At 46.4% G+C, this 24,303-nt stretch overlaps 2 protein-coding genes across 8 annotated transcripts in view; both read right to left on the bottom strand.

Moving 5' to 3' along the window:
• Positions 1–481: 481 nt before the first annotated feature.
• On the bottom strand, positions 482–4,764 carry ZFP36L2 (ZFP36 ring finger protein like 2). Its single transcript, XM_027621855.2, has 2 exons — positions 4,416–4,764; positions 482–3,903 (listed from the first exon to the last, which is right to left on the bottom strand). The coding sequence occupies exons 1-2, from the start codon at positions 4,464–4,466 to the stop codon at positions 2,470–2,472; spliced, it is 1,485 nt and encodes a 494-aa protein (XP_027477656.1). The 5' UTR covers positions 4,467–4,764; the 3' UTR covers positions 482–2,469.
• A 589-nt stretch (positions 4,765–5,353) lies between these two features.
• Positions 5,354–24,303, bottom strand: part of THADA (THADA armadillo repeat containing) — a 324,153-nt gene continuing 305,203 nt past the window's right edge. For 5 of the 7 annotated variants that reach the window (XM_027621844.2, XM_027621841.2, XM_027621848.2 and 2 more), the window contains 2 exons: positions 18,671–18,840; positions 5,355–9,192 (listed from right to left, as the gene is read on the bottom strand). In XM_027621844.2, coding sequence (XP_027477645.1) covers positions 8,800–9,192; positions 18,671–18,840 — 563 coding nt within the window. In that variant the 3' untranslated portion in view covers positions 5,355–8,799. Of the gene's footprint in view, positions 9,193–18,670; positions 18,841–24,303 lie in introns of all 7 variants that reach the window. The other 2 variants (XM_027621847.2, XM_027621842.2) reach the window with 1 other exon arrangement.

The raw sequence follows: 24,303 nt of genomic DNA, 5'->3' as shown, positions 1-24,303 counted from the left end.
TGCAGGCCCGGGGCTGGCCATACCCTCCCACATTCCCCACCCTAGCCCAGGCCGCTCCGTTCCGAGTGTCCCAGCAAAAAAAAAAAAAAAAAAAAAAAGAAAAAAGAAAAAAATTGGACCTTCAGCTGCCACCGCAGACACGTGACCCACTTGGTGACTCACAGGCGGGCCACACCCCTTCAGGCCTTCAGCCAGGGCCTGCAACCAGCCAGCCAGCCAGCCAACACAGGGATGCATCTTATTACCAAGGGGAACAGCTAACTAATGCCCTTGACAGTCCAAATAATTACTTTCAGCTGAAGAACTTGCTATAGAACACATAGGGGCAGGCCCTTCTGAACCCGGCCTGTGCCAGCTCCCAAAATCTCAGCCCCCAACCCCTCCGAGGCCTGGGCGATGCCTGACAAGGTGGTGGGGTAAGCAGAAACGCTCGGATGTTCCAGTTTGGAAAAAAAAAAAAAAGGGCGATCTTACACATTAATACCTTTTTTCCCAAAAATTTTATTGGGGGAAAACTACAAAACATTTACAGTACAACGTTTACAGTCACAATTTGTAGTGAACTGATTCCCCAAAATATATTACAACTCAAGTTGACTTATCTTGTTACATTCAAAATCCTACTTCTGTCAAAGTAGTCCAGAGTACATACATAGTGCTCCAACTGTACCTACGTACAAACTAAAGCTACTGCTCATTCATCCGCTGTCCAGGAAAGCATTCCTGCCTTTCTACACACGCAAAAAAAAAAAAAAGGTACAAGTTTTGGAATTTTCTGTAATGAAACAAGGCATATTCATGTACTACATACCATTTTTTAGCACTACGAGGTGGCTTCACTTTAGATCTATATAAAAAAGTGGTAAGTATCTTTTCCTTTTGTGCAGTTGAACCCATCCTACATTCAAATTCTCTCAAGGACTAATAGAAAAATACTTATTTGGTTGAGGAAGATTTAAGGCAAGTTCTGGCCCTTCCAAAGGCACTGTGAGACTAACCCCCCACCCCATTATTGCTACATTTGTCTTTATACGCAGAGTAGGTCACAGAATCGGTGGAATAAGCAAGCTTTTCCTTGCTAATTTAAAAAAAAAGTTGGAATGAGAAAAGCATGCCACATTGAAGCCTGATTGCAAAGTATGTGGTCAACTTTTTTTCATTAAAGTTGGATGGGCTACAACCATTATACATTCTAAGAAAACTCATTAAGATATTCCTCAAACTACTTCCACAGCATCAGGATAGATTTCTGTAAAGAAATCATGCAATCTTTCAAAATTTACGTAAACAAGGAAAGAAATTAATGAAATAAATATTACATACAATCTCTTAAATTAAGATTTTTTTACTCATTTACAATAAAATAACCAAGTGAAGTTACAAAAGGCATATATTACTGTGAAAAGAACATACACTCCACATTTTGCCGATTAATAATGGCAATCATAATTTAACATAATAAAAGAATATATATCTATTGCTTTTCATCATACTTGATAAATACAGTATGAACAAAAATTTCAATGTATACTTTTCACAAGATAATAAATAAGTTAAATAGTTTTTTCATATTGAGTTGTGGTGCAGTGGTGCGAAATCAACTCAAAACAGCTAAAAATTCAGCAGTTATTCCCCCCAACGATTAAGGAACTAAGCTCTGCCCAAGGCTTCCAGAAAAGAGCAGACAAAATGGTTCTAAAATTAAACATCCACTAAGTGGTGGCAATGACACCAGTAACCAGTAGGAAACTTTGGAATGCAGGTGGTTTTTTTGTTGTTGTTGTTTTCCAGACGTAAAGAACTTTGTGTCAAACAAAAACCTATGGAGCTGAGGACTACAATCAAGGCATATTCCTGGTACAATATTGGATTCCAGAAGCTTAAGAGGTTTAGCAAGGTGGTGGCTGGCTGGTTTGTTTACACTGGTCTGAGACAAACAATTAGGAACTTCTCTCAAGATAAGAGTTCCCACATCTGGACTGTAACTAATGCTTTTCAAGTGAAGATATGGAATGGTGGTTGGTAGCTGCTGGTGCTGGATTGATTTTTTTTTCCTAAAGTCCCAAACTCCTAGGAGACCTAAAAAAGTTTTAAGTGTTTGGTTTTTTTTTGTTCTGTTCGCATCACAACTGCCCTGTTGTGAAAATTTTGTTCATCAATACAAAAGTTCGTTGGCTTTTTTTGCTCAACAAGAATGAAACTTCGTTAATAATAATAAAAATAATTAAAAAAAAAAAACAAAAAAGAGGAAACCGAAAGGGGAGGGGTGGGGGCCCCTCCCGGCACACAAGTTCGAGTCCAAGTGCTCGGTGCGGCCCGCAGTCTGGTCGTGGCCTGTCTCCACCCCCCCCCCCGCCCGACTCCCGTGCCCCTCCCTGCCCCTAACAGGACTCCAGATGTCAGGGGCGCCCGCCAACACCCCCAGAACGGCCTTCCCTTCCTCCTCCGCGCTGGCGCCCTCTTGTCGCCTCAGTCGTCGGAGATGGACAGGCGGCTGAAGATGGGCAGGCGGCGGCCCGGGTCGAGGCTGGGGGACTCGGAGCCGCTGAGGCTGCCCGAACTCAGGGAGCCGCTCAAGTAGCTGTCGCGGTCCGACAGCGAGTCCGGGGGGCTAGGGGGCGCGTCGAACACGGGCGACTCGGACAAGCGGCGCGGCAGCTGGAAGCTGAAGGGCGGCGAGGGCGGCGCGGCGGCACTGGCAGGGAGGGGCGCGCTGGGCGGCGCCGGGGGCTGCGCGGGGGGCACCAGGCCCTGCTGCTGCTGACTGCGATAGTACGCGGCGGCCACGGCGGCGAAGTTGTGGGTCTGGATGGCGAGCGGCGTGATGAGGCTGCTCAGCTCCGGGCCGAACGCAAAGGCGTTGTTGGCGCACGAAGCCGACGAACAGGCCGCGCACTGGGCGCCCGGCGCCAGCAGGTCCTCGGCGCCCCCGGTGCCATACAGCAGGGCCGCAGCGGCCGCAGCCGCTGCCGAAGCACAGCACGTCGGGGCGCCCGAGGGCGTGGAGGCCGCGGAGGCCGACGAGCAGGACGAAGCGGACGAGGAGCAGGACGAGGCCGAGGAACAAGAGGGCGGCGGCGGCGGCGTGCGCGACGTGGGGCTGTCGAGCAGCAGCGGCGACTCCAGGCCCCCCGGGGGCTGGTGGTGGCCCGAAGGGAAGCCCGAGAAGCTGAGGCTGTGATGCAGCTTGGGCCGCGGCTCCCGGGGGAAGCCCAGGTGCAGCGCGTCCCGCGCGCTGAAGGCGCGCAGGTCCCCGGAGGCGCCCCCCGACGGCGCGGGCCGCCGCTCGTCGGCGTTGTGGATGAAGTGGCAGCGCGGCCCGTAGGGACAGAAGCCGATGGTGTGGAAGGTGCGGCACAGCTCCGTCTTGTATTTGGGGTGCCGGGTCAGGCTGCGCAGCTCGTGGAAGCCGTGAGCGAACTGGCACTTTTCGCCGTACTTGCACGTGCCGCTCTCCTCAAAAGGCCGGCACAGCTCAGTCTTGTAGCGCGTCGAGTTGATCTGGGAGCCTCCGCCCCCCTTCTGCTGCTGCTGCTGTTGCTGCTGCAGGTGCAAGAGGTGCTGGCTGCGCTCGCCGTTCTCGCTGAACGAGCGGTCCCGGAATTTGTTCTCCTTGTTCAGCAGGGCTGTGCCGCCGCCCCCTGACGGCTCCTTGAGGGTGCCGTAGGAGGCCGGGCCGCCCGCCGCCCCGCTGCCGCAGCTGCTGCCGTTAGCCGCGCCCGGGAACTTGGGCGAGCAGCTGCCGGGGCTAGGCGCGGGGTGGGCGAGTGCGTGCAGGTTGCTGGCCGAGTGCCGTCGGAGAAAGCCCGGCGTGAAGCCCGAGCTAGGGGCGGCGGCCACGGGCGTCCCCACTGCCTTCTTGTCCAGCATGTTCAGATTGAGGTTGGCCAGGGATTTCTCCGTCTGCCAAAAGGAGGGGGGCGAGGACGGGATGAAATATGGAAAGGGAGGAATGAGTTGGGGCGAGTTGCAGAGGAACTTCAGCCTTCTGTTTCTTCTTCCTTTTTGCAGATTTCGATTCGGCCCCCACCCTCCACCCGTACACGCGCAAAAGAATCAAGTTCGCGTTGGGAGGAGCCGACTCCCACCCCAGGCCGCGCTCGGTTTCGACATGTGATCCTCAGCCCGTGGGCCGCCACCCTGGGCGGCGCAAACCCCATCCGGGAAGCCCCAGGCAGCGTGGCCGCGGTCGGCGCGGGTGAAACAACGACAGCGGCTCCCTCCTGCCCTTACTCCCTGCTCCTTCTCCCCGCCCACAAGGCACGAGCACACACTACAGTAAACTCCAGAACTTTTCCCGACCCCAAAGTCAAAGTGGGGAGGGGTGCCCCAAAAGCGGAGGACAGAAGCAAAGTCTGAAAACTCGAGGGGCTTCCTGCCTGCCCGCCTTCCTCCCTCCTTGGTCCCTCGCGTACCTTGCACAAGAAGTCGATATCGTAGAAGGCGGACAGAAGTGTGGTCGACATGTTTCTGGATCCTGTAATGGTCGGAGTTGCAGGCAGGGAGGTCCGGAGGAGCCCTCGGGGCGGCACGGCCGGGCTCGAGCCACGACGAATAACGGGTGACCGGCGGGGGAGGGACCGAAAGTTTGCCGGGGGACGAGACTAGAGGGAGAGGGAAGCAGCGTGGACTGGTTTGAGGGTGCCCGGGAGTGCGGAGTGGGGGGGAAAAAGGAGAGAGAAGCAGAGAGCGCGCCTCCGCGCCCCGGGGTGCCCGGCCCGCCCCCCCCCCGCGCGGAGCCGACGACAGCTCGCGGACTGCTGGAACTCCGCGGCCCGCGAGCGCGCGCCCTATATAGAGTCCGGGAGCGCGGCAGCGGCGGGGCGGGCGTGCCGGGGGAGGGGACAGAACACTGACCCCGCCGGGGTCTCCAGGCAACGCCGCCCGCCGGCTCGCGGACGTCAAGCGCCTTCGTGGCCTCCCATTGGCCGCCGCCAATTTTTTTTTCATCCGGGGGAGGGGGCGGGAGGCCTTGGGGCGGAGCCGGCTGCGCCTGCGGCGGCGTGGAGAGTTCGTTCCTGTTGGGTGCTGCCGGGTGGCGGCGGGAAGATAAGGCTCCTCTCCTTTGGGGTTGCACTGTTGGAAATCCCCTGCACGTTTAAAGCGGCCAGGGTTCTGCAGCTCTGGACGTGTCTCTCCCCGTCCGATCCTGCTAGGAGAAATTGCGGAGCTTTAATCTCCCACTCTCGGCTCTAGACTGGGCGCGGGAATTGCAAAATGCGAGAATATTGCAATCGTCCGCGCGGTCCGGCTGGCTTGCAAAGTGTGCTCCGGCCGGGGGGCGGGGGCTCAGGGCCTGCGTCCGGTGGGTGGCGGCTCCATCGCGACTGCACGTGGAGACGCGGTGGGGGTGGGGGCGGGAGTGGCCACGCGGCCGCGGCAGTCTCGCCCGGAGGAGCCTGGGCCCGTTTCTCCGCCCCCCTCCCCGCCCAGGCTGCAGTAAACAGGGTTTCAGCGCTGGGGCCTGCCGGGCTGGGCTGAGTGTCTGAGGACAAGGCGCTGGCTTTGCTAATCACATCACAAGACCTTGAGCCAGGGCCAAAGGCGCGGAGTGGCGCGGAGCATCCCGGGCGGGGTAGCGGGCTGGGAGGACAGGAGGGAAGGCCGGGAGAGCTGCGCAAGCATGGAGGCGACTTCCCGCCACCCTGTTCTTCCGCTGATCCGCCCGGCCTTCCCCATCCCTCCCGGGGGATGGGGTGCAGCTGCCGGCTGAGGATCGCCGCCCGGCGCGCCCTTCAGGCCCCTTCTCTCGCCGGCCGTTGGAGGCGCCGCGCCCTGCTTTAGTTCGTTGTGGGCCGCAGGCTGTGGCTGAGGCCGGCCAGCGGCCAGGTAGGGCTGGGCACCGAGGACGCTTCAAGGTGGGCTCGCCCCCTCCCGCCCTCGCCAGTCCCACACCCCAAAAAGCCTGCGCTGGGAAATGCCTTCGCCAACGGGCGCCCTCCGGGTATGGGGCAGACACCCCCCCCTAGCGCCCAGTTAGGCTAAAGCGGCTGACACCCCGGTTCGGGCAGATCTGGGGTCTGGTCCAGGACACTTATCACTCCGCTTTTAAACACATGATGCCAAAAAGCTGGAGCGGGTCCGTGATCCCGCACACCTGGCAGCCTAGGCTGCAATTGTGCCTCAGTTGGAAGGCCCAGTTCCCTCTAGGGAAGTTGACAACCCACAGCCCCTTTCCAAAATCGATCTTATTTCTTGCTGTTTTTTCGTGGTCATTTCCATTCGTTACCCTGGAAAGGATGAGCCAGGCCTGTCACTCGTGGAACTGACTCCTGAGCTCAGTTTGCATGCAGTTCCCCCTGCTGAAACTCCCCACGCATCCACCCAAAGAGCGGGAGTCTGCATAGGGTTGCAAGGACTTGAGGATCAGAAACACAGGGCTAGAGTTCAGGCCCTGCCCCTTCCAAGCCATGTGACCCTGGGCAAATCACGATCTCTTTGGTACTTGCGTTTCCTTGTAAAACTGATAATTCCCGCTTTACTCGTCTCTCACCTTTGTCAAGGCGCAAATGAGTTATCTGTTAAGGTGTATAAAAGATGAACAAGTATAAGCCTTATTATTAAAACAAGTTGACAAACCATAAAAACGGACACAGCCAGGTCTCTGCGCTGTGGCCAGATTGGTAGAGATCCACAGAATCATGGCTGCAGACCTGAGGGGCACCGAATCTTGGACCCTCTGGCTTGGAGCCAAGGGCAGGGACCTCAGGAGAGGTGACTCTTTTGCTCCCGGTGATTGCACCACCCAGCCCTACACTGACCCCCAGGCAGCGCCAGACAATGGTGGCTGACACAGCCTGCAATACCCAAGAACCCCAACTGTTCTGTTTTGTTCTTTGTTGAAACGACCCCAAACACAGGAGTTTGAGGGTAGCCCTGACAGCAGTATTCTAAGATCCCCCTGGAAGTGCATCAGGCAAGTGTGAAACAGCCATTTCCTTAGCCACTGCTATTGTAGGTCAGTAATAAGATTTCAGATTCAAAACCAGGAGAAACATCTGTCCCTCCTGTCCTCCCAGGCTGGCCACAGCCAGCCAACATCAGAATCTGGGGTAATTACCAGTCAGCAGCCATGAGAACACCCACTTTGTAGGCTGGGTAGAAGGATCCTGGAGATAACGTAATAAATATGCTATGCGACATGCTTTGGTACAGAGTACCCACTGGTAGAAAGTATTTTTATTGTTATGTAATGGCTTTTATTTCATCTTAAGTGGAGAAAAAAGGAATGCTGGTCTTTTCCAGTGAGTTGGGCTTTGCTGAGGCCAGTTTCATAGTTACTGAACCATGGTCATCACTGCATCATGCCAACGATTCCCTGACTTCTCACCCAGTCAGGTCTGCTCAGAACAAAAAGAAATGTTAGACTGGCAACTTTCCATCATGTGTGGGCTACACAGATGCCCAACCAGGTAATTAATTCAGGATCACAAAAAACAAAAACCTACCACATTTTGAGCTGAATAGTGCAAAACTACCCGGGGAATTTCCTGTTCTCTTTAGTAAGTTCACTTCATTCCCTGCCTTTTCCTATGGATCCTTTCTCTATACTGCCAGTACGGTTGTGTTTTTAGTGGTAGGTGGTTTTCTTTTAAAGAGAAGCAAATTTGAAACACGAGCCTTTCTGCAGTAAGAAATTTTATCAAACCCTCTCTCCTCTAAACTGCCCCTTTAACATAATTCCAAAGTGACTGCTCACCAGAGAAGTATTTAAAAATATTTACAGACCCTAAAAGCTGGACCAACTCTACATATTACTACCAAAATGGCTTTTTCTGATAATCAGGATGAAAAACGAATATAGATGAGACTATGACCAATCCAAACTATGAATTTCAAAATAGCTGTCTGCAGGTAACGCTTATTCTGAAATTGTAAGTAGAAAATGGCAAGCCAAGGAAAGGCAGGGCCAGCAGCAAAATGTGTGCAAGAGCGACGCCTGCTGGGTATCAGAGGAAGAGGGCTGGGCCGGGCTTCGAAAAGGCAGGAAACCCGTCGGGTGTCTAGATTCAAACACTAAAGTGAATAAATGTGTTTTCTGACATCTTAAATGAGAATCTTGTTATTGCCACCAAGAAAATGACAGCAAAACATTGTAGGAATCGAATAAATCATTTATTCTGGCTTTCCCTTCTCCGGGCTTCCTTCTAACAGCCAAGGGTCTATGCTTTCAGTGGGTGGCAAAATCAGGTTTCCTAGCATTAGCCCAAACACTTTTGGTGGCTAGGAGCTCTTTTAATAATTCGGATGGCATGTGCAGGTCGTCACAGGCTCGCACACGTAGATAGTGGAAACAAAACTATTTCTATGCAGTTGATCTCTAATTCTCCCGGGATCCAACATACGGAACCTACTTTTGCTTTAGCTAAAATGGAATAAAATTTGGAATTCTGATCCAGTGGGCTGTTTGCCAACTAATCCAGCTCTTCTATCCAGTGGAAAAAAGAGAAAATCATGTGTTACAATCCAGTTTTGTACAGTCAGTTCACAGAAAATGCTGGCTGGCTATGGCCGGACGTTGGAGGTTGTGGAGGAAGAAAAAGGCGAATTCAGGTCTGCAGGTGGCCTGCACCTGGGAACAGAGTCAATATTCAATGTGGTAGCCTCACTTCCTACAGTAGTTGCAATAAACCAGGCTGCCCTGAATGGGTGAACTGAAGAAAAATTCCTCTGTAGGAAGGGACAGAAGACTAGACTCACAAAGGGAAGACGATATTTGAATTTATGTTCAACACGTTCCCTGCAGATGGGAATGGGGGAAGAGTCCATCCCCACCCCACCCCCAAAAGTCTTCTTTCTTCAACAAGCCGTTTCTTTTCTTACGAGAGTGAACTGATTCGCTTCTGCAGGAGAGTCGGAAGCACCGAGAATGGGGGTGTCTTCCCTTTCCTTTCCTGCCAAAAGGGCCAGCAGCCTCAGGCAAGCCGAAGTCCTCTCCTCCTGAATGCGCAGTCTCGTGAATTCCACTGTCTTCAAAAATTCAGCAGCTGGTGGCAGCTCTCTGAAGAGCTGGGAGAGGAGGTGGCCCTGCTCTGACGCTGTTCTGTGAAGATGGTGGAGGCTTTGGGGGCTGAGGGCATTGCAGCTGGACTTGGAGAGGAGCCGGAAGAGGTGCTCAGAGAGGTATTTCACAAAGATTAGGGTCTCAGCCCAAAAGTTGACCTCTGCTTTTTCAAACAGGTAGTCTTCCACCTAAATCAAATGACAAGGCCCAACGTCAACATGACAGGGGATGCTGACAAGCTCCCATCCAGACCAGAGTCCTGCCAGACGTGGAGGACGTGTGTCCCCCTCCCCCTCCCGAGGGAGGGCCCACTCTTGCCTGTCAGCACCCACATACACTTGCCACTTGCAGCCTGGAAGGTCACCTTCTATTTTCATTTGCTGTACTTCTCTACCCGGCAGGAATTTTCTTTCCCAGACTTAACATGACCTTTGATAAAGATGTGTTTGTGGTTCCAAGCCAAGATATTTTGGGGGCCTGCTGTTGAAAGGGAACCTCAACATGGGAGTGGCCCCCTAGACCCAAAGGTGCATCTAGAAATCAGAGGGTGTGAGCAGGGAGGAAGAGAAATCTCAGCAGCAGAACAAAGAGCAAAGGATTACCAAACACGAGACCCTACTCTCTCAGTATGAAACCAAATTTCTATAATGCTGGGGATTTTCAAGGTTATTTTATCACAGACACTTTATCTTGTCTCCAAATTTCCCATAAACAGGCTGCTTTCTGAACTCTTGGCCTGCTGGGTATGTCAAGAGGGCCAGCTGAGTCAGACACTGGTGGATGGATACAAATTTCAGTTGACAAGATGCTTTTGCTGCTGGTCTTGGTCCTCACCTTCCCTGTCTGTTGGCTCACCTGGAGGGGGCTAATAGTTTTCTCTAAGCAGCAAATACCCTGGAAGGATCCTGATTCTCTGGGAATGTTTCACCTCAGACATAACCACGGGGAGGCCCTAGCTCTTCCAATGTGGACTAATAAGCATTCTCCATAATTAAACCCTCAACTTCCAAGGGGCGTCTTCCTTTCTTATTTTTTTTTTCTATTGAGGTATAATTGACATACAATATTATGCTAGTCTCAGGTGTACAACATTTGCATCCGTTGTGAAATGATCACCACACTAAGTCTAGTTACCATCTGTCACCCTACAAAGTTAATATAATCTTATTGACTATATTCCACATGCTATACATTAATCCCCATAACTTATTCATCTTATAACTGGGAGTCTGTACTTCTTGATCCCCTTTACCCATTTCACACCACCTTAACCCCCCTCCCCTCCACCAACTGCCAATCTGTTCTCTGTATGTTTGTTTTGCTTGTTTGTTTTTTAGACTCCACATATTAAGTGAAATGAGGTGGTATTTGTCTTTCTCTGACTTATTTCTCTTAGTATAATACCCTCGAGTTCTGTGTTGTCTCAAATGGCACCATTACATTCTTTTTCATGGCTGAGTAATATTCCCGTGTGTGTGTGTGTGTGTGTGTGTGTGTGTGTGTATAAAACACATTATATATATAAAAACACGTTATATATATAAAACACGTAATATAACACAATGCATGCATGTGTACACACACACACACACCCTTATCTATTCATCCACTGAAGGACATGTTTAGGTTGTTTCCATATCGTGGCTATTGTAAATAATGCTGCAGTGAACACAGTGGTGCACTGTATCTTTTCAAATTAGTGTTTCCATTTTCTTTGGATAGATACTGAGCAGTGAAATTGCTAGATCATGTGGTAGTTCTATTTTTAATTTTGTGGGAACCTCCATAATGTTTTCCATAGTGGCTGCACAGGTTTACCTTCCCACCAACAGGGCTTGAGAGTTCTCCTTCCCCCACATCCTCACCAACACTTATTTCTTGTCTTTTTGATACTAGACATTCTGACTGGTGTTAGGTGATAACTCATTGTGGCTTTGATTTGCATTTCCCTGATGATTAGTGATGTCGAGCATCTTTTCAGGTACCTGTTGGCCACCTGTATGTCTACTTTGGGAAAATGTTTATTCAGATCCTCTGCCCCTTTTTTTTCTCTGCCCATTTTTTAATCAGATTTCTTTGTTTTTAATGAGTTGTATGAGTTCTTTGTATTTTTTTGGATATTAACCCCTTATTGGATATATAAATCATATGCAAATATCTTCTCCCATTCAGTAGGTTCTATTTTCATTTTGCTGATGGTTTCCTTCACTGCGCAGAAGCTTTTTAGTTTGACTTAGTCCCAGTTGTTTACTTTTGCTTTATTTCCCTTGCCTTTGGAGTCAGATTCACAAAAACATCACTAAGACTGATGTCAAGGAGCTTACCATCTGTGTTTTCTTTTAGAAGTTTTATAGTTTCAGGTCTTACATTCAGGTCTTTAATTCATTTTGAGTTAATTTTTGTATATGGTGTAAGAAAGTGGTCCAGTTTCATTCTTTTGCATGTAGCTGTCCGGTTTTCCCAATATCATTTATTGAAGAGACTATCCATTCCTCATTGTATATTGTTGCCTCCTTTGTCAAAAATTAATTGACCATATACATATACATAGGTTTATTTCTGGGCTCTCTGTTCTGTCCCACTGATCTGTATGTCTGTTTTTGTGCCAGTGCCATACCGTTTTGATTACCATAGCTTTGTAGTATAGTTTGAAGTCAAGGCACATAATACCTCTGGCTTTGTTCTTCTTTCTCAAGACTGTTCTGGCTGTTTGGGGTCTTTGGTTGTTCCCTATAAATTTTAGAATACATGTTCTAGTTCTGTTAAAAATACCATTGGAATTTTTTTTTAAAAAGATTTTATTTATTTATTTTACAGAGAGAGACACAGCAAGAGCAGGAACACAAGCAAGGGGAGTGGGAGAGGGAGAAGCAGGCTTCCCGCTGAGCAGGGAGCCTGATGTGGGACTCGATCCCAGGACTCTGGGATCACGACCTGAGCTGAAGGCAGATGCTTAATGACTGAGCCACCCAGGCACCCACCACTGGAATTTTGATGGGGTTTGCATTGAATCTGTAGACTGCTTTGGGCAGATGGATATTTTAACAATATTAATTCTTCCAATCCAAGAGCATGGAATATCTTTCCATTTGTTTGTGTCTTCTTTCTTTCATCAATATCTTATGGTTTAATAAGGTCTTTTACCTCCTTCGTTAAATGTATTCCTAGGGGTGTGTGTGTGTGTGTGTGTGTGTGTGTGTGTGTGTGTGTGTATTACGCAATTGTAGATGGGACTGTTTTCTTGATTTCTCTGATAGTTTATTAGTGTATAGAAATGCAACAGATTTTTGTACATTGATTTTGTATCCTACAACTTTACTGAATTCATTTACTAATTCTAAAAGTTTTTTTGGTAGAGTCTTTAGGGTTTTCTATATATAGTGTCATGTCATCTGCAAACGGTGACAATTTTACTTCTTCCTTTCCAATTTATATGCCTTTTATTTCTTTTTCTTGTGTAATTGCTGTGGCTAGCATTTCCAGGACTCTGCTGCATAAAAGTGGTGAGAGTAGGCATCTTTGTCTTGTTCCTGATCTTAGAGGAAAGGCTTTCAGCTTTTATCCACTGAGTATTTTCAGCTTTTATCCATTGGGTTTGTCATATATGGTTTTCATTATATTAAGATATGTACCTTCTGTACCCACTTTGTTGAGGGTTTTGTTTTGTTTTTACCATAAATGGATGTTGAATTTTGTCAAATGCTTTTCTGCATCTATTGAAATGATCATGATTGTTATCTTTTATTTTGTTAATATTGTGTATCACATTGACTGATTTGTAGATGTTGAATTACCCTTGCATCCCTGGAATAAAGCCCGCTGGATTATGGTATATGATACTTTTAAAGTGTTGTTGAACTCCATTTGCTAATAGTTGAGGATTTTGCATCTATGTTCATCAGGGATATTGGCCTATAATTTTCTTTCATTCTTTTTGTTGTTGTTGTTGTGTCCTTATCTGGTTTTGGTATCAGGGTAGTGCTGGCCTTGTAAAATGAGTTTGGAAGCAGTCCCTCCTTTTCAATTTTTTGGAAGAGTTTGAAAGGGTAGGTATTAAATCCTTGAATGTTTGGTAGAATTTACTGGTGAAGCCGTCTGGTCTTGGATTTCTGTTTGCGGGGGGGCTTCCCCCCCCTTTTATTTTTTCTTCACTGGTCTATTCAGATTTTCTATTTCTTTATGATTCAGTCTTGGAAGATTGCAAGTTTTTAGGAATTTATTCATTCTTTTTCAGTTGTCCAGTTTGTTGGCATATAATTGCTCACAGTAGTCTCTTTTTTTATCCTTCACAAATTTATTTCTCTCTAAATTCATTATAAACAAGAATTATCTTAGAAATACCTTGCAGTATTTCAGAAAAATGATTCGAACAAGAGTACTGTACTAATGTTCATCAAACCATTCATTCACTCATTATTTATTAAGTATCCACCATGAGCAAAGCACTGTGTTAAGTATTGGCAACACAATGATAAATGAATAAACAGCCCCTGTCATCTCAAGGCTCAGTTTAACAGAGGAGAAAATGTAAAGAAATTCCCCTAAAGCTTCAGTTTTATGAACCAGTTTTTAGAATCATATTATTTTTTAAAAAGGTGTTTCTCCATAACCTTTACACAAAAATGCACAATAGTTGCTAGTCAACTGCATTCAATGACCAAGTGGGTAGGTCTATGGAAGAGTGGTTTTCATACTGCAAGTTGTAATGTTTAAGAGGTCATGAAATCAGGGTGCCTGGGTGGCTCAGTCATTAAGCGTCTGCCTTTGGCTCAGATCCTGGTCCCAGGGTCCTGGGATCGAGTCCTACATTGGGCTCCCTGCTCAGCGGGAAGCCTGCTTCTCCCTCTCCCACCCCCCCGCTTGTGTTCCCTCTCTCGCTGTGTCTCTGTCAAATATATAAAATCTTACAAAAAAAGAGGTCATGAAATCAATATGGATTGCAACCAGTTAAAAATAGTAAGATACAATGGTTCAGAAACATCAGCACCATGTATTATAAAGTATTATTTAGTGAAATGTTTGTTTCAGAAGTACAGAGTGAGAGGGAAGTGCTTCCCTGTCTTCCTACATATACCTCTCATCTCCCTTCCACCTGCCCCAAGACACATCCTTAGCACATCCAATTCACAACAGTCTCTTATGATCCTTTGTATTTCTGTGGTATCAGTTGTAACCTCTCCTCTTTCCTTTCTGATTTTTATTTGAGCCCTCTCTTTTTCTTGGTCAGTCTAGCTAAAGGTTTGTCTATTTTGTTTATCTTTTCAAAGAACCAGCTTTTAGTTTCATTGATGTTTTCTATTGTCTTTTTAGTCTCTATTTCATTTATTTCCACTCTTATCTTTATTATTTCCTTCCTCCTCCTAATTTTGGGTTTTGTTTGTTCTTCTTTTTCTGGTCCCTTAAGGTATAAAGTTAGGTTGTTTATTTGAGATCTTTCTTGTTTCTTTCTTTTTTTTTTTAATATTTTATTTATTTATTTGACAGAGAGAGAAAGACAGCGAGAGAGGGAACACAAGCAGGGGGACTGGGAGAGGGAGAAGCAGGCTTCCCGCGGAGCAGGGAGCCTGATGTGGCGCTCGATCCCAAGACCCTGGGATCATGACCTGAGCCAAAGGCAGACGCTTAACGACTGAGCCACCCAGGCGCCCCTCTTGTTTCTTGATAATAGGCATTTATCACTTGAACTTCCCTCTTAGAACCCCTTTTTCTACATCCTATAGATTTTGTTATATTGTGTTTCTGTTTTCATTTGTTTCTAGGTGTTTTAATTTCTCCTTTGATTTCTTCTATGACCCAACAATTGTTAACATGTTGTTTAATTTCCATGTATTTGTAGTTTTTCCAGTTTTCTTCTTGTAATTGATTTCTAGTTTTATACTATTGTGGTCAGAAAAGACGCTTGACATGATTTTTATCTTGTATTTATTGAGACTTGTTTTGTGGCCTAACATGTGATCTATACGGTAGAATGTTCCATGTGCATTTGAGAAGAACGTGTATTCTCCTGCTTTGGATGGGATGTTCTGTATATACCTATTAAAGTCTGTGTGGTCTAATGTATTGTTTAAGGCCAACATTTCCTTATTAATTTTGTTTGGATGACCTATCCACTGATGTAAGTGGGATGTTAAAGTCCCCTACTATTATTGCATTACTCGTAATTTCTCCCTTTAGGTCTGTTATTATTTGCTCTATATATTTTGGTGCTCCTATTTTGGCTGTATAATATTTATAAATGTTATATATTCTTGCTGGATTGACCCTTTTATTAATATGGTGGCCCTCTTTCTCTTTTATTACAGTCTTCCTTCTAAAGTCTATTTTGTCTGATATGAGTATCGCTATACCAGCTTTCTTTTTGTTTCCATCTGCATGGGATGTAATTCTCCATCCCTTCACTTTTGGGCTGCATGTGTCCTTACTTATGAAGTCTCTTGCAGGCAGTATACAGATGTATCTTTTTTTTTTTAAATCCATTTAGCCACTCTTATGTCTTTTGATTGGAGAATTAGTCCATTTACATTTAAAGTAATTATTGATAGGTATCTGCTTATTGACCTTTTGTTAACTATTTGCTGGCTGTTTTGTAGGTCCTGTATGTTCCTTTCTTCTTCTCTTGTGGTTCGATGACTTTCTTTAGTGTTTAGATTCCTTTCTCATTTTCATTGTGCATTTACATACATATTACATACATACATATTCTTTGTGTTTGCTGTGAGGTTCACATGTCATCCTATAACAGTCTATTTTAAGTTGATAGCAACTTAAATTTGAACATATCCCAGAGCTCTACATTTTTACTCCATTTTATGTTTTTGATGTCACATTTTACATCTTTTTATGTTTCCCTTAATTATTGTAGTTTTAGTTCATTTTTTCTTTTAACCTTCAAAGTAGCTTTGGAAGTGATTAATCTACTATCTTTACTATATAGTTACCTAATATAGATTTTTACTTTCATATGTTTTCTTCTTATTAATTAGTGCCATTTCTCGCTTGCTTTTTTTTTTTTTTTTTTTGGGTGGGCAGCAAAGCAAGGTTTATTGAGCGATAGCAAAGAGATAGTACAAAGCTCCCAAGGTGGGAGGGGACCTGAGGGAGTGGCCACTGGAGTTTCTAAGTTTAGGGGTTTATTTATGGGCTTGTTGGCAGGCTGTTTTAATCTGATTAACCCTCCCTGCACCTGTCATCCAGTCAGATTTTTGTCACCTATCTATCATATGGGAAAAGGTAGAGGGTTCCTTCCAGGGTGGTGTAAAATCCTTTTAAGGGTGATTTCCTTAGGGCTGGGCAGGGGGGTGTGTGTGTGTGTGTGGCTTGTCCCTGCCTGTCTGCCTTCCAGCTATCCTTCATCATTCCCCTCTCTGAAGAGGTAACCCTAACTCCTGTTAGGAAGAAGGGTGACGACCGATCATAGCTACTTCCTGTTGGTCAGGGGCGTTGGATGGGGCGGCAGTCAGGGTTCCTTTCATCCCATCTTAATTAGTGCCATTTCTTTTCAACTTAAAGGAGTCCTTTAACATTTCTAAGCCCAGGTTAGTGGTGACGAACTCCTTTAGTTTTTGCTTGTCTGGGAAACTTTATCTCTCCTTCCATTCTGAATGATAACCTTGCCAGGTACAGTATTCTTGGTTGGAAGGTTTTGAGTATGTCATGCCCCTCCCTTCTGGCCTGCAAAATTACTGCTGAGAAATCTGCCAACAGCCTTACGGGGTTTCCCTTGTATGTAATAATTTGTTTTTCTCTTGCTGCTTTTAAGATTCTCTCTTTAATTTCTGACATTTTAAATATGATGTGTCTTGGTGTAGATCTCTTTAGGTTCATCTTCTTTGCAATTCTTTGGGCTTCCCTGGGCCTGGATTTCTGTTTCCTTTTCCAGCTAGGGAAGTTTTCAGCCATTGTTTCTTCAAATTAGTTTTCTGTCCCTTTCTCTCTTCTCCTTCTCAGATCCCTATGGTGTGAATGTCATTCCACCTGATGCTGTCCCATAGCTCTCTTAAGTTATCTTCATTTTTAAAATTTGCTTTCCTTTTTGCTGCTCTGTCTGGATGAGCGCCATTGCTTTGTCTTCCAGCTCGCTGATCCATTCTTCTGTTTCATCTAGTCTGCTGTTGAGCCCTTCTAGTGTTTCTCAGCCAGTTATTGTATTCTTTGGCTCTGTGCCTTCTATTTGGCACTTTCTTATATTTTCTCCTTGTTGAAGCTCTCACTGTGTTCATCCTTTCTTCTCCCAAGCTCAGTGAGCTTCTTCTTCTTTTTTTTTTTTTTTTAAGATTTTTATCGATTTATTTGAGAGAGAGAAAGGGGGGAGAGCACAAAGGGAGAGTAAGAGGGAGAAGCAGACTCTGCCCTGAGCAGGGAGCCCGATGTGGGACTCGATACCAGGACCCTGAGATCATGACCTGAGCTGAAGGCAGACGCTTAACCGGCTGAGGCACACAGACATCCCAGTGAGCTTCTTTATGCCATTACTTTGAATTCTTTACCAGGTAGATTCCTTATCTCCACATCACTAAGGTCTTTTTCTGAGGTTTTGTCTTTTCTTCCATTTGGAACATATTTCTCTTTCCTCATTTTGCTTGACTCTGTTTGCTTCTATGTATTAGGCAAAGCAGCCATCTCTCTCAGTCTTGAAGGAGTGGGTGGCCTTGTGGGTGATGAAATTTCTCCTTCAACCTTGCTCTAGTTCTTGGTTGTCTCTTGAACCTTTCTGATTGTCTAAACCGCCTGATTTATTTTTATTATGTCCCCATTGTTGAGGGTGTGCCAAGACCGGTCAGTGTTCCAAGGGGAGGAATCTCATTTAGCACCTGCTTTCAGGCTGACTGGAAGCCAGACCCTTTGGCAGCAGCTTTTAAAATATATATAGTACTGTGGGATGGCAATTGTAATCCTTGCTGGCCTCCAGACCAGGAGATGTAGAGGTGTCCCCTGGGCAACTGTTGCAAAAATTGGGGCTCCAGATGAATATATTAGCTTTTTTCCGGGAAGTCTCATGGAGCTTTAGCAAGGCCAAGGGGGCATGCAAGGATGTCACTTCCTGATTGTGTTCCCTAGGAACGCCTTCTGAGCCTCTAAATGTGTGGGAAACCTGAAGCCTGTCCCTCAGGCTGAAGTTCCAGGCTATACAAACAGCCTTTTTTCCCATGAAGACTGGGGTTGTGTTTCAGTCTGCTGTCTGTGCAGTGCCCTGGGGGTGGCAGACTGCCAAGAACTGTCCTCCTGATCACTACCTTCCTGTGGAGTTCAGGATGTCGGCTCCCTTGGCCACTAGGGCCAGGCAATCAAGGGGTGTCCTGGGTGTGGAGCAGCCATGGTTGCTGGCTTTAGCTGGGCCGTCAGAGAGTGTAGGGGGTAGGGAATGCCCACCAGCTTCAGAAACCCAGGAGGCTCTTTCAAAGTCCTCTCCCCTGGTGATCTGAAGACTGGAACCCCACTGGAACCCCAGAAGTCAGCTTGAGAGCTGCCCCAGCATCCCCCAGCAGCATCTAGCAGGCTGCTGTGGTCATTTGGAGACTTTCCTAATTGGTTATTGATCTGTATGTGAGCATCCAAAGGACACTTTCAGCGGGCATGTGAAGCCTACGTAAGCCTGATGAGCTGCATCTAGTGGGTTCAGGCCACCAATCTGATTCCACCGCCACTGCCCTGAGACCCTAGGATTACCTGATGCATGCTTTCCACGCGGACCACGAAATCATCACCCTCTCCCAGCAGCCATCCCAGCAGGACTGGGAGTCCAGGGGCCAGCTGGTCCCACTGCTGCAGCAGGTCACACAGCACAGCCAGGGCCAGAGGCAGCGCAATTGAAGCGTCCACCTGGCAGAAGGCAAATTCTGTGGAAACGAGAGAGAGGCGAGCGGTGAATGTGCTGCTCAGGGCCAGCCCAGGGAGGCTCTGTAGGACTCTGGCAATGGGAAGGTGCTCAGGTCAAATCATGGCCACCAGCCTGCAGGGAGGCTGCTGGGATAGGCTCCTCAGAGGTTATTAATTCATTTCATTCTGCTGGAAGGAGTCAGAGGCCCAAACAGCACCATTTCATGCCCCCCATCCCTGTGTGGTCAGAAGCAAGCCCACCTGCAAGATGAGACATTTAGCTCCCGTCAGCCCATCTAGTGTAACTGGAAGGATCTCAGGAAAGACCCAGTGTCTCCTCTGCAGGCCTGCCACAATGCCTGAGTTCCACTTGTTTGCCCCTCCCTCTCAAGGCAAATCCTGATGGCCACATGACATCTAAACCTCTTACCATTTTAGAGCAGGGCATCAGCAAACTTTTTCTTAAAAGGTCAGAGAATAAATATTTTAGACCCTGGGGGTCTTCAAGTCTCTGTCACAACCCCTCAACTCTGCTGAAAGCAGCCACGGACAATATGGAAACTTTATTTATGTTCCAATAAAATTTGAATTTCATAGAGTTTTCACATGTCATAAAATATTCTTCTTTTGATTTTTTTTCCCAACCATTTACAAACATAATGACCACTTGTAGTTCATAGGCTGTACAACAGCAGGTGGCAAACTGGATTTGACTCATATTTTGCTGCCCTCTGTCTTCGAATTTGTTTTTCAGACCGTCGTCTTTCTCGCTGGCTGGAAAAGGGTGTGGAAAGAGTAGAATGGGGTGCAGAAAGAGGAAGCAGGTGCCTTGGGGAAACCATTGCTTACTTTATGATTTTGCCTTAGACAGTCCTAAATATGGGTTTGAAGAGAGGCTCTGGGTGTTGACACTTCTGCTAACAACCCGAGGCCTCCCACTCCCAACCTGGAGGAGGTCTGAGACACAGGACTGCAATACTTCCACAAAATGAACCTCTTTGGGTCCCTCCATGCACCAGGGCCTTTTGATGACCCACTTCTGTTGAGGCCTCATCGTTCCCTAATCCCCAACTCCAACTCGAGCACATAGATCTGGCCCTGACTGCTGGCCCCCACAGAGACCTGCTCAGCACACAGGGAGAAGGCTCAGAGTCTGGACTGAAAGCTTGAGTTCTCAGGGTACTGAACTGGGCCAAGTAGGATGCCCCCTCCGCCCCCCAGGCCTATTATGTGCCAGGCCCTAACCAAGTACGTTCTGTTCACTCCTTTGACATCTTATGGGTTGGGTATTGCCATCCCTACTTCACAGGTGAGGAACCCTGGGCTCAGATTAAGCTACTTGTATATAGTCACAATGCTTTAAGTAGATATAAATAGTCAGAATGGGCAAAATGTTTCATGGTGCCTGCAGAACACAGATTTGGAGAATTAGCACCAACATTCCAGACATATAGGTCTTCTCAGTGAGATAAGCAGGGCTGGTGACCCTGAAGCAGAGCCAGTATTACTACCTGGAGCCCACCCAGCAGAGCTTAGAATCATGGAAGCAGCCCCAAGACTGATGTCACCATCCCCAAATCAACCCCCCAGGACCCCTGCCCCTTGGTGCCTCTGCTCCCTAGAACCAGGATTTAACCCAGGCAACAGAAAAAGAAGACGGGGATGGGAGAGAAGAAGCAAGCAAGTGTGTCTTTTGGCTGTAGGTCTTGGACATGTGTTGGTCCAGCCTTTACCTACAATATAATCTCTATTTTTATCTCTACCTGACTCCTCTGTGTAGTTCTCAGATGGTTTAGAATCTGTATGGGGAGGTGGTACAATTAATTAGCATCTTTCATACCTCATACCTCAAAGAAATGAAAATATACATGAAGACCAGCATAGGATTAAACACATAGCAGATGCTCAGCACATCTGCTGAGCTTGTGTGTGGCTCCAGAAGTCATGAAATCTTTTCTTTTGCCCCCATCTTTATTCAGTTTGAACACTAACACAGGGACTGCCACAAAGAAAGCATTCACTAAATGGTTAACTAGGGTTACTGGTGATAATAATGAACACTGGCCTTTCTAACCCTTACTGCTCCCACATGAGCAGGGAGGTATCCTTATTTAACCAATGAGGAAGCTATGCTCATGGGGAACGGATCCAAGTTTGTATAGTGAGAAGTGGTGGCAGTGAGCTCAGTCTGCCTCAGCCCACAAGCTGCCCCTTCCCTGCAGAGAGGCCATGGAGAAACAGCCCACGGAGATGGGGAAGTCACACTTGGCTTTATCACTTTTATTCATGATGCCACCAGGAAGGCCTGCTGCACTTGCCCCACCTGACAGGACAGATGTCCCCCATCCTGTACCATTTTGTCATGAATCGTGCTTAGGAAGTGGCAGGAGAGTGATGGGCATGACAGAGGCACAGGGGAGTGTTGGTGTAATTTGGCTATAAGTAGATCCAGAGAAAATGAGAGCTGTCCAAATACTGACTCTGCCAGATGAAGAAGGAAGGGGAAAGAAGCTGAATGTGGGAGGGGAGAGAATTAGCTGGATTTAAATCTGCTTGAGGGGCCAGATGTACCCCACCAAGTCTCCTCTTTTATCACTTTGCCCTGAACTAGGACGGCTTGGCCAGAACAACCCAGATCGCTATTGGCCAAATGCCTTGTGAAGGGAGGCAGAGAGTGGGAGAGGACTTTTTTAGCTAACGATGCAAGACAGCCAGGCTCTCACAGGTTCACCAGTCCATCAATGAAACAAGAAAGCAAGTGACCAAGCAATCAGTGCCTCTGAAGAATCTGCTGCATGTCCAGAACAGCTGAAAAATCTGGGAAAACACACAGAACTGGAACTCACACTTCCTGGTTTTAAAACTTATTACAAAGCTACAGTAATCAAGACAGTGTGGTGCTGGCAAAAGGACAGGTATACAGATGAATGGAATAGAACTGAGATTCCAGAAATAAACCTTCACACTTACATTCCATTGTGTTTTTTTGTTTTTGTTTTTGTTTTTTTTTGTGACAAGAGTGCCAAAACAATGATAGGGAAAAAACAGTTTTTTCAACTAGTGGAGCTGGGACACCTGGGTATCCATCCACAGGCAAAAGAATGAAGTTGGACCTACCCTAGAGCATATACAAAAATGGACTCAAAATGGATCAAAGGCCTACATTTAAGAGCTAAAACTATGAAACACACAGAAGAAAATATAGAAGTGAAGCTTTGTGATCTTGGATTAGGCAATGGTTTCTTAAGTAAGACATCAAAAGCCCAAGCAACAAAAAGAAAGGTTAGACTTCATCAGAATTGCAAACTTTTGTGCCCCAAAGGATATCATTAATAAAGTGAAGACAACTCACAGTGATGGAGCATACATCTGCAAATCCCATATCTGACAAGGGACGTATATTTAGAATACACAAAGCACTCTTGAAATGAAATAAAAAGAGGGGAGGCATGGGCGGCATGGAGCCACACCACATGAATGGATCGTTAGAATTCTCCTAACAACATAAGTGGCATTAGCAACCCTCCAGGCACCCCTCGGGACGACGGTGAGCTAGGAGGGAACTTCCTCCACTCCTTCCAGAATGACAATTATTCTCCAAGCATGACGATGAGCATGTGATCCCCTCCTCTTCTCCGAGATGCTGAGAGAGCCGGCATTTCAGGCGGGAAGATGCCAGAAGTTATGCAAGAAGTGAGGTGTCATTACCCAGGAGCTGGGGGAGGGGCATCTCCCTGCTCCCCCTCAGCCCCCCACCTGTCCCAGTTTTAGTTTCATGCAATAAAAAGGCCGAACTTTTTATTCCATAAAACATGAAGGACAAAACTCAAAATAAAAATATATTTCAAGTCAGTGACCAGAAAAATCCCACCCCTTGCCCATTCCCAAAAGGACCTTTTATGTACGTGACACTTTTTTGTTGTTTTTTTTGTTTGTTTGGGGTTTTACCGTTATTGGGATTTTTTAATTTGTTTTCAGGGGGAAAATTTTTAAAAATGGAAGCTTCTAGCAAGCCCCCCCCCAGCCCACCCCAGTCAACCTCTTTGCTTTCTTCTTTAAAAAAAAAAAAAAAATACAAGACAAAAAAAAAAAAAAAAAAACCGAAGCCCTGCTGTCTGTCTGTACCCAAGCCCTTCCACCAGGAAAGCTAGTCTAGGTGTGAGGTCTCATGCTGTCTTTGTAGCCATCTAAAAATAATGATAATAATAATAAACTGGGCAGTTTACAAAAAAAAACCGAAAAAAAAGATAACCCAATGAACACATGTGCAAAGGATCTGAATAGACATTTCTCCAGAGAAGATCCACAAATGACCAATAAGCACAGGAAAAGATGCTCAGCATCAGTAACCAATAGGCAAATGCAAATCAAAACCACAGTGAGATACCACTTCACAACCATTAGGAGAATTATAATAAAAAAGGCAGATAATAAGTTTTAGTGAAAATGTGGAGAAGTTGGAACTCTCAGACACCGCTGGTGGGGATGTCTGCGTTGGAAAATAGTCTTGAAGTTTTGCTCACTCCTAGGCATAGACTTAAGGGAAACAAAAACCATACGTCCGCACAAAAACTTGTACTTGTGAATGTTCATACTAGCCAATACCCAGAAAAAAATCAAAATGTCCATCAACCAAGGGATGGATAAATAAAATGTATATCCATACAATGGAATATTATTTAGTCATAAAAAGGAATGAAATACTGATACAGGCTACACCACAGATGAACCTTGAAAAGATGCTTAGTGAAAGAAGCCAGACAAAAAGACCATGTATTATATAATTCCGTTTATGTGAAATATCCAGAATAGGCAAATCACAGAGACAAAAACTGGATTAATGGTTGCCACAGGTTGGAGAATGGGGAGATTGAGGAATGACTCCTGATAGAAACAGTGTTTCTTTTTTGGGTTGATGATGAAAATGTTCTGGAATTATACAGTGGTGACGGTTACACAACCTTGTGAATATACTAAAACGTATATATCCATAGGCTTTCACTTGGTGAATTTTGTGGTATGTGAATTATGTTGGGCCAGGGGGCAGGGGGAATGTGGCAGGCTGAAAAATGGCTTCCGGCCCCCAGAACCTGTGAATGTTACCTTACTTGGAAAAAGGGTCTTTGCAGATGTGATTTAGTTAAAGGTACTGAGATGAGGAAATAATCTTAGATGATCTGGGCGGCCCTTAAATGCCATCGCCAATGTCCTAATAAGAGAGAGCAGAAAGACACCCGACACACAGAGGAGAAGGTGATGTGAAGCCAGAAGACTGGAGGGATGTGGCCTCTGGAGGCTGAAGAGGCAAGGAATTCCTTAGAGCCAGATTCTTCCCTAGAGCCTCCAGAGGAAGTGTGGCCCTGCCGACATCTTAATTTTGGACTTCTGGCCTCATGAGGCCATAAATTGCTGTTATTTTAGGTCACCAAGTTTATGGTAATTTGCTATGTGACCACAGCCTCAGGAAACGAATACAGGGAGAA

The sequence above is a fragment of the Zalophus californianus genome, chromosome 8, assembly GCF_009762305.2.
Source record: "Zalophus californianus isolate mZalCal1 chromosome 8, mZalCal1.pri.v2, whole genome shotgun sequence".
Lineage (NCBI taxonomy): Eukaryota > Metazoa > Chordata > Mammalia > Carnivora > Otariidae > Zalophus > Zalophus californianus.
Note: the sequence above shows the minus strand (reverse complement) of the source record. Positions and strands in the feature narration are given on the sequence as shown.

What these genes read in the sequence shown, in the direction of transcription:
- ZFP36L2 (XM_027621855.2), bottom strand. Translation starts at nt 4,466, where the DNA reads ATGTCGACCACACTTCTGTCCGCCTTCTACGATATCGACTTCTTGTGC. An exon ending in ATATCGACTTCTTGTGCAAG is followed by an intron (nt 3,904 to 4,415) that starts GTACGCGAGGGA and finishes TCCTTTTGGCAG; the next exon opens with ACGGAGAAATCCCTGGCCAA.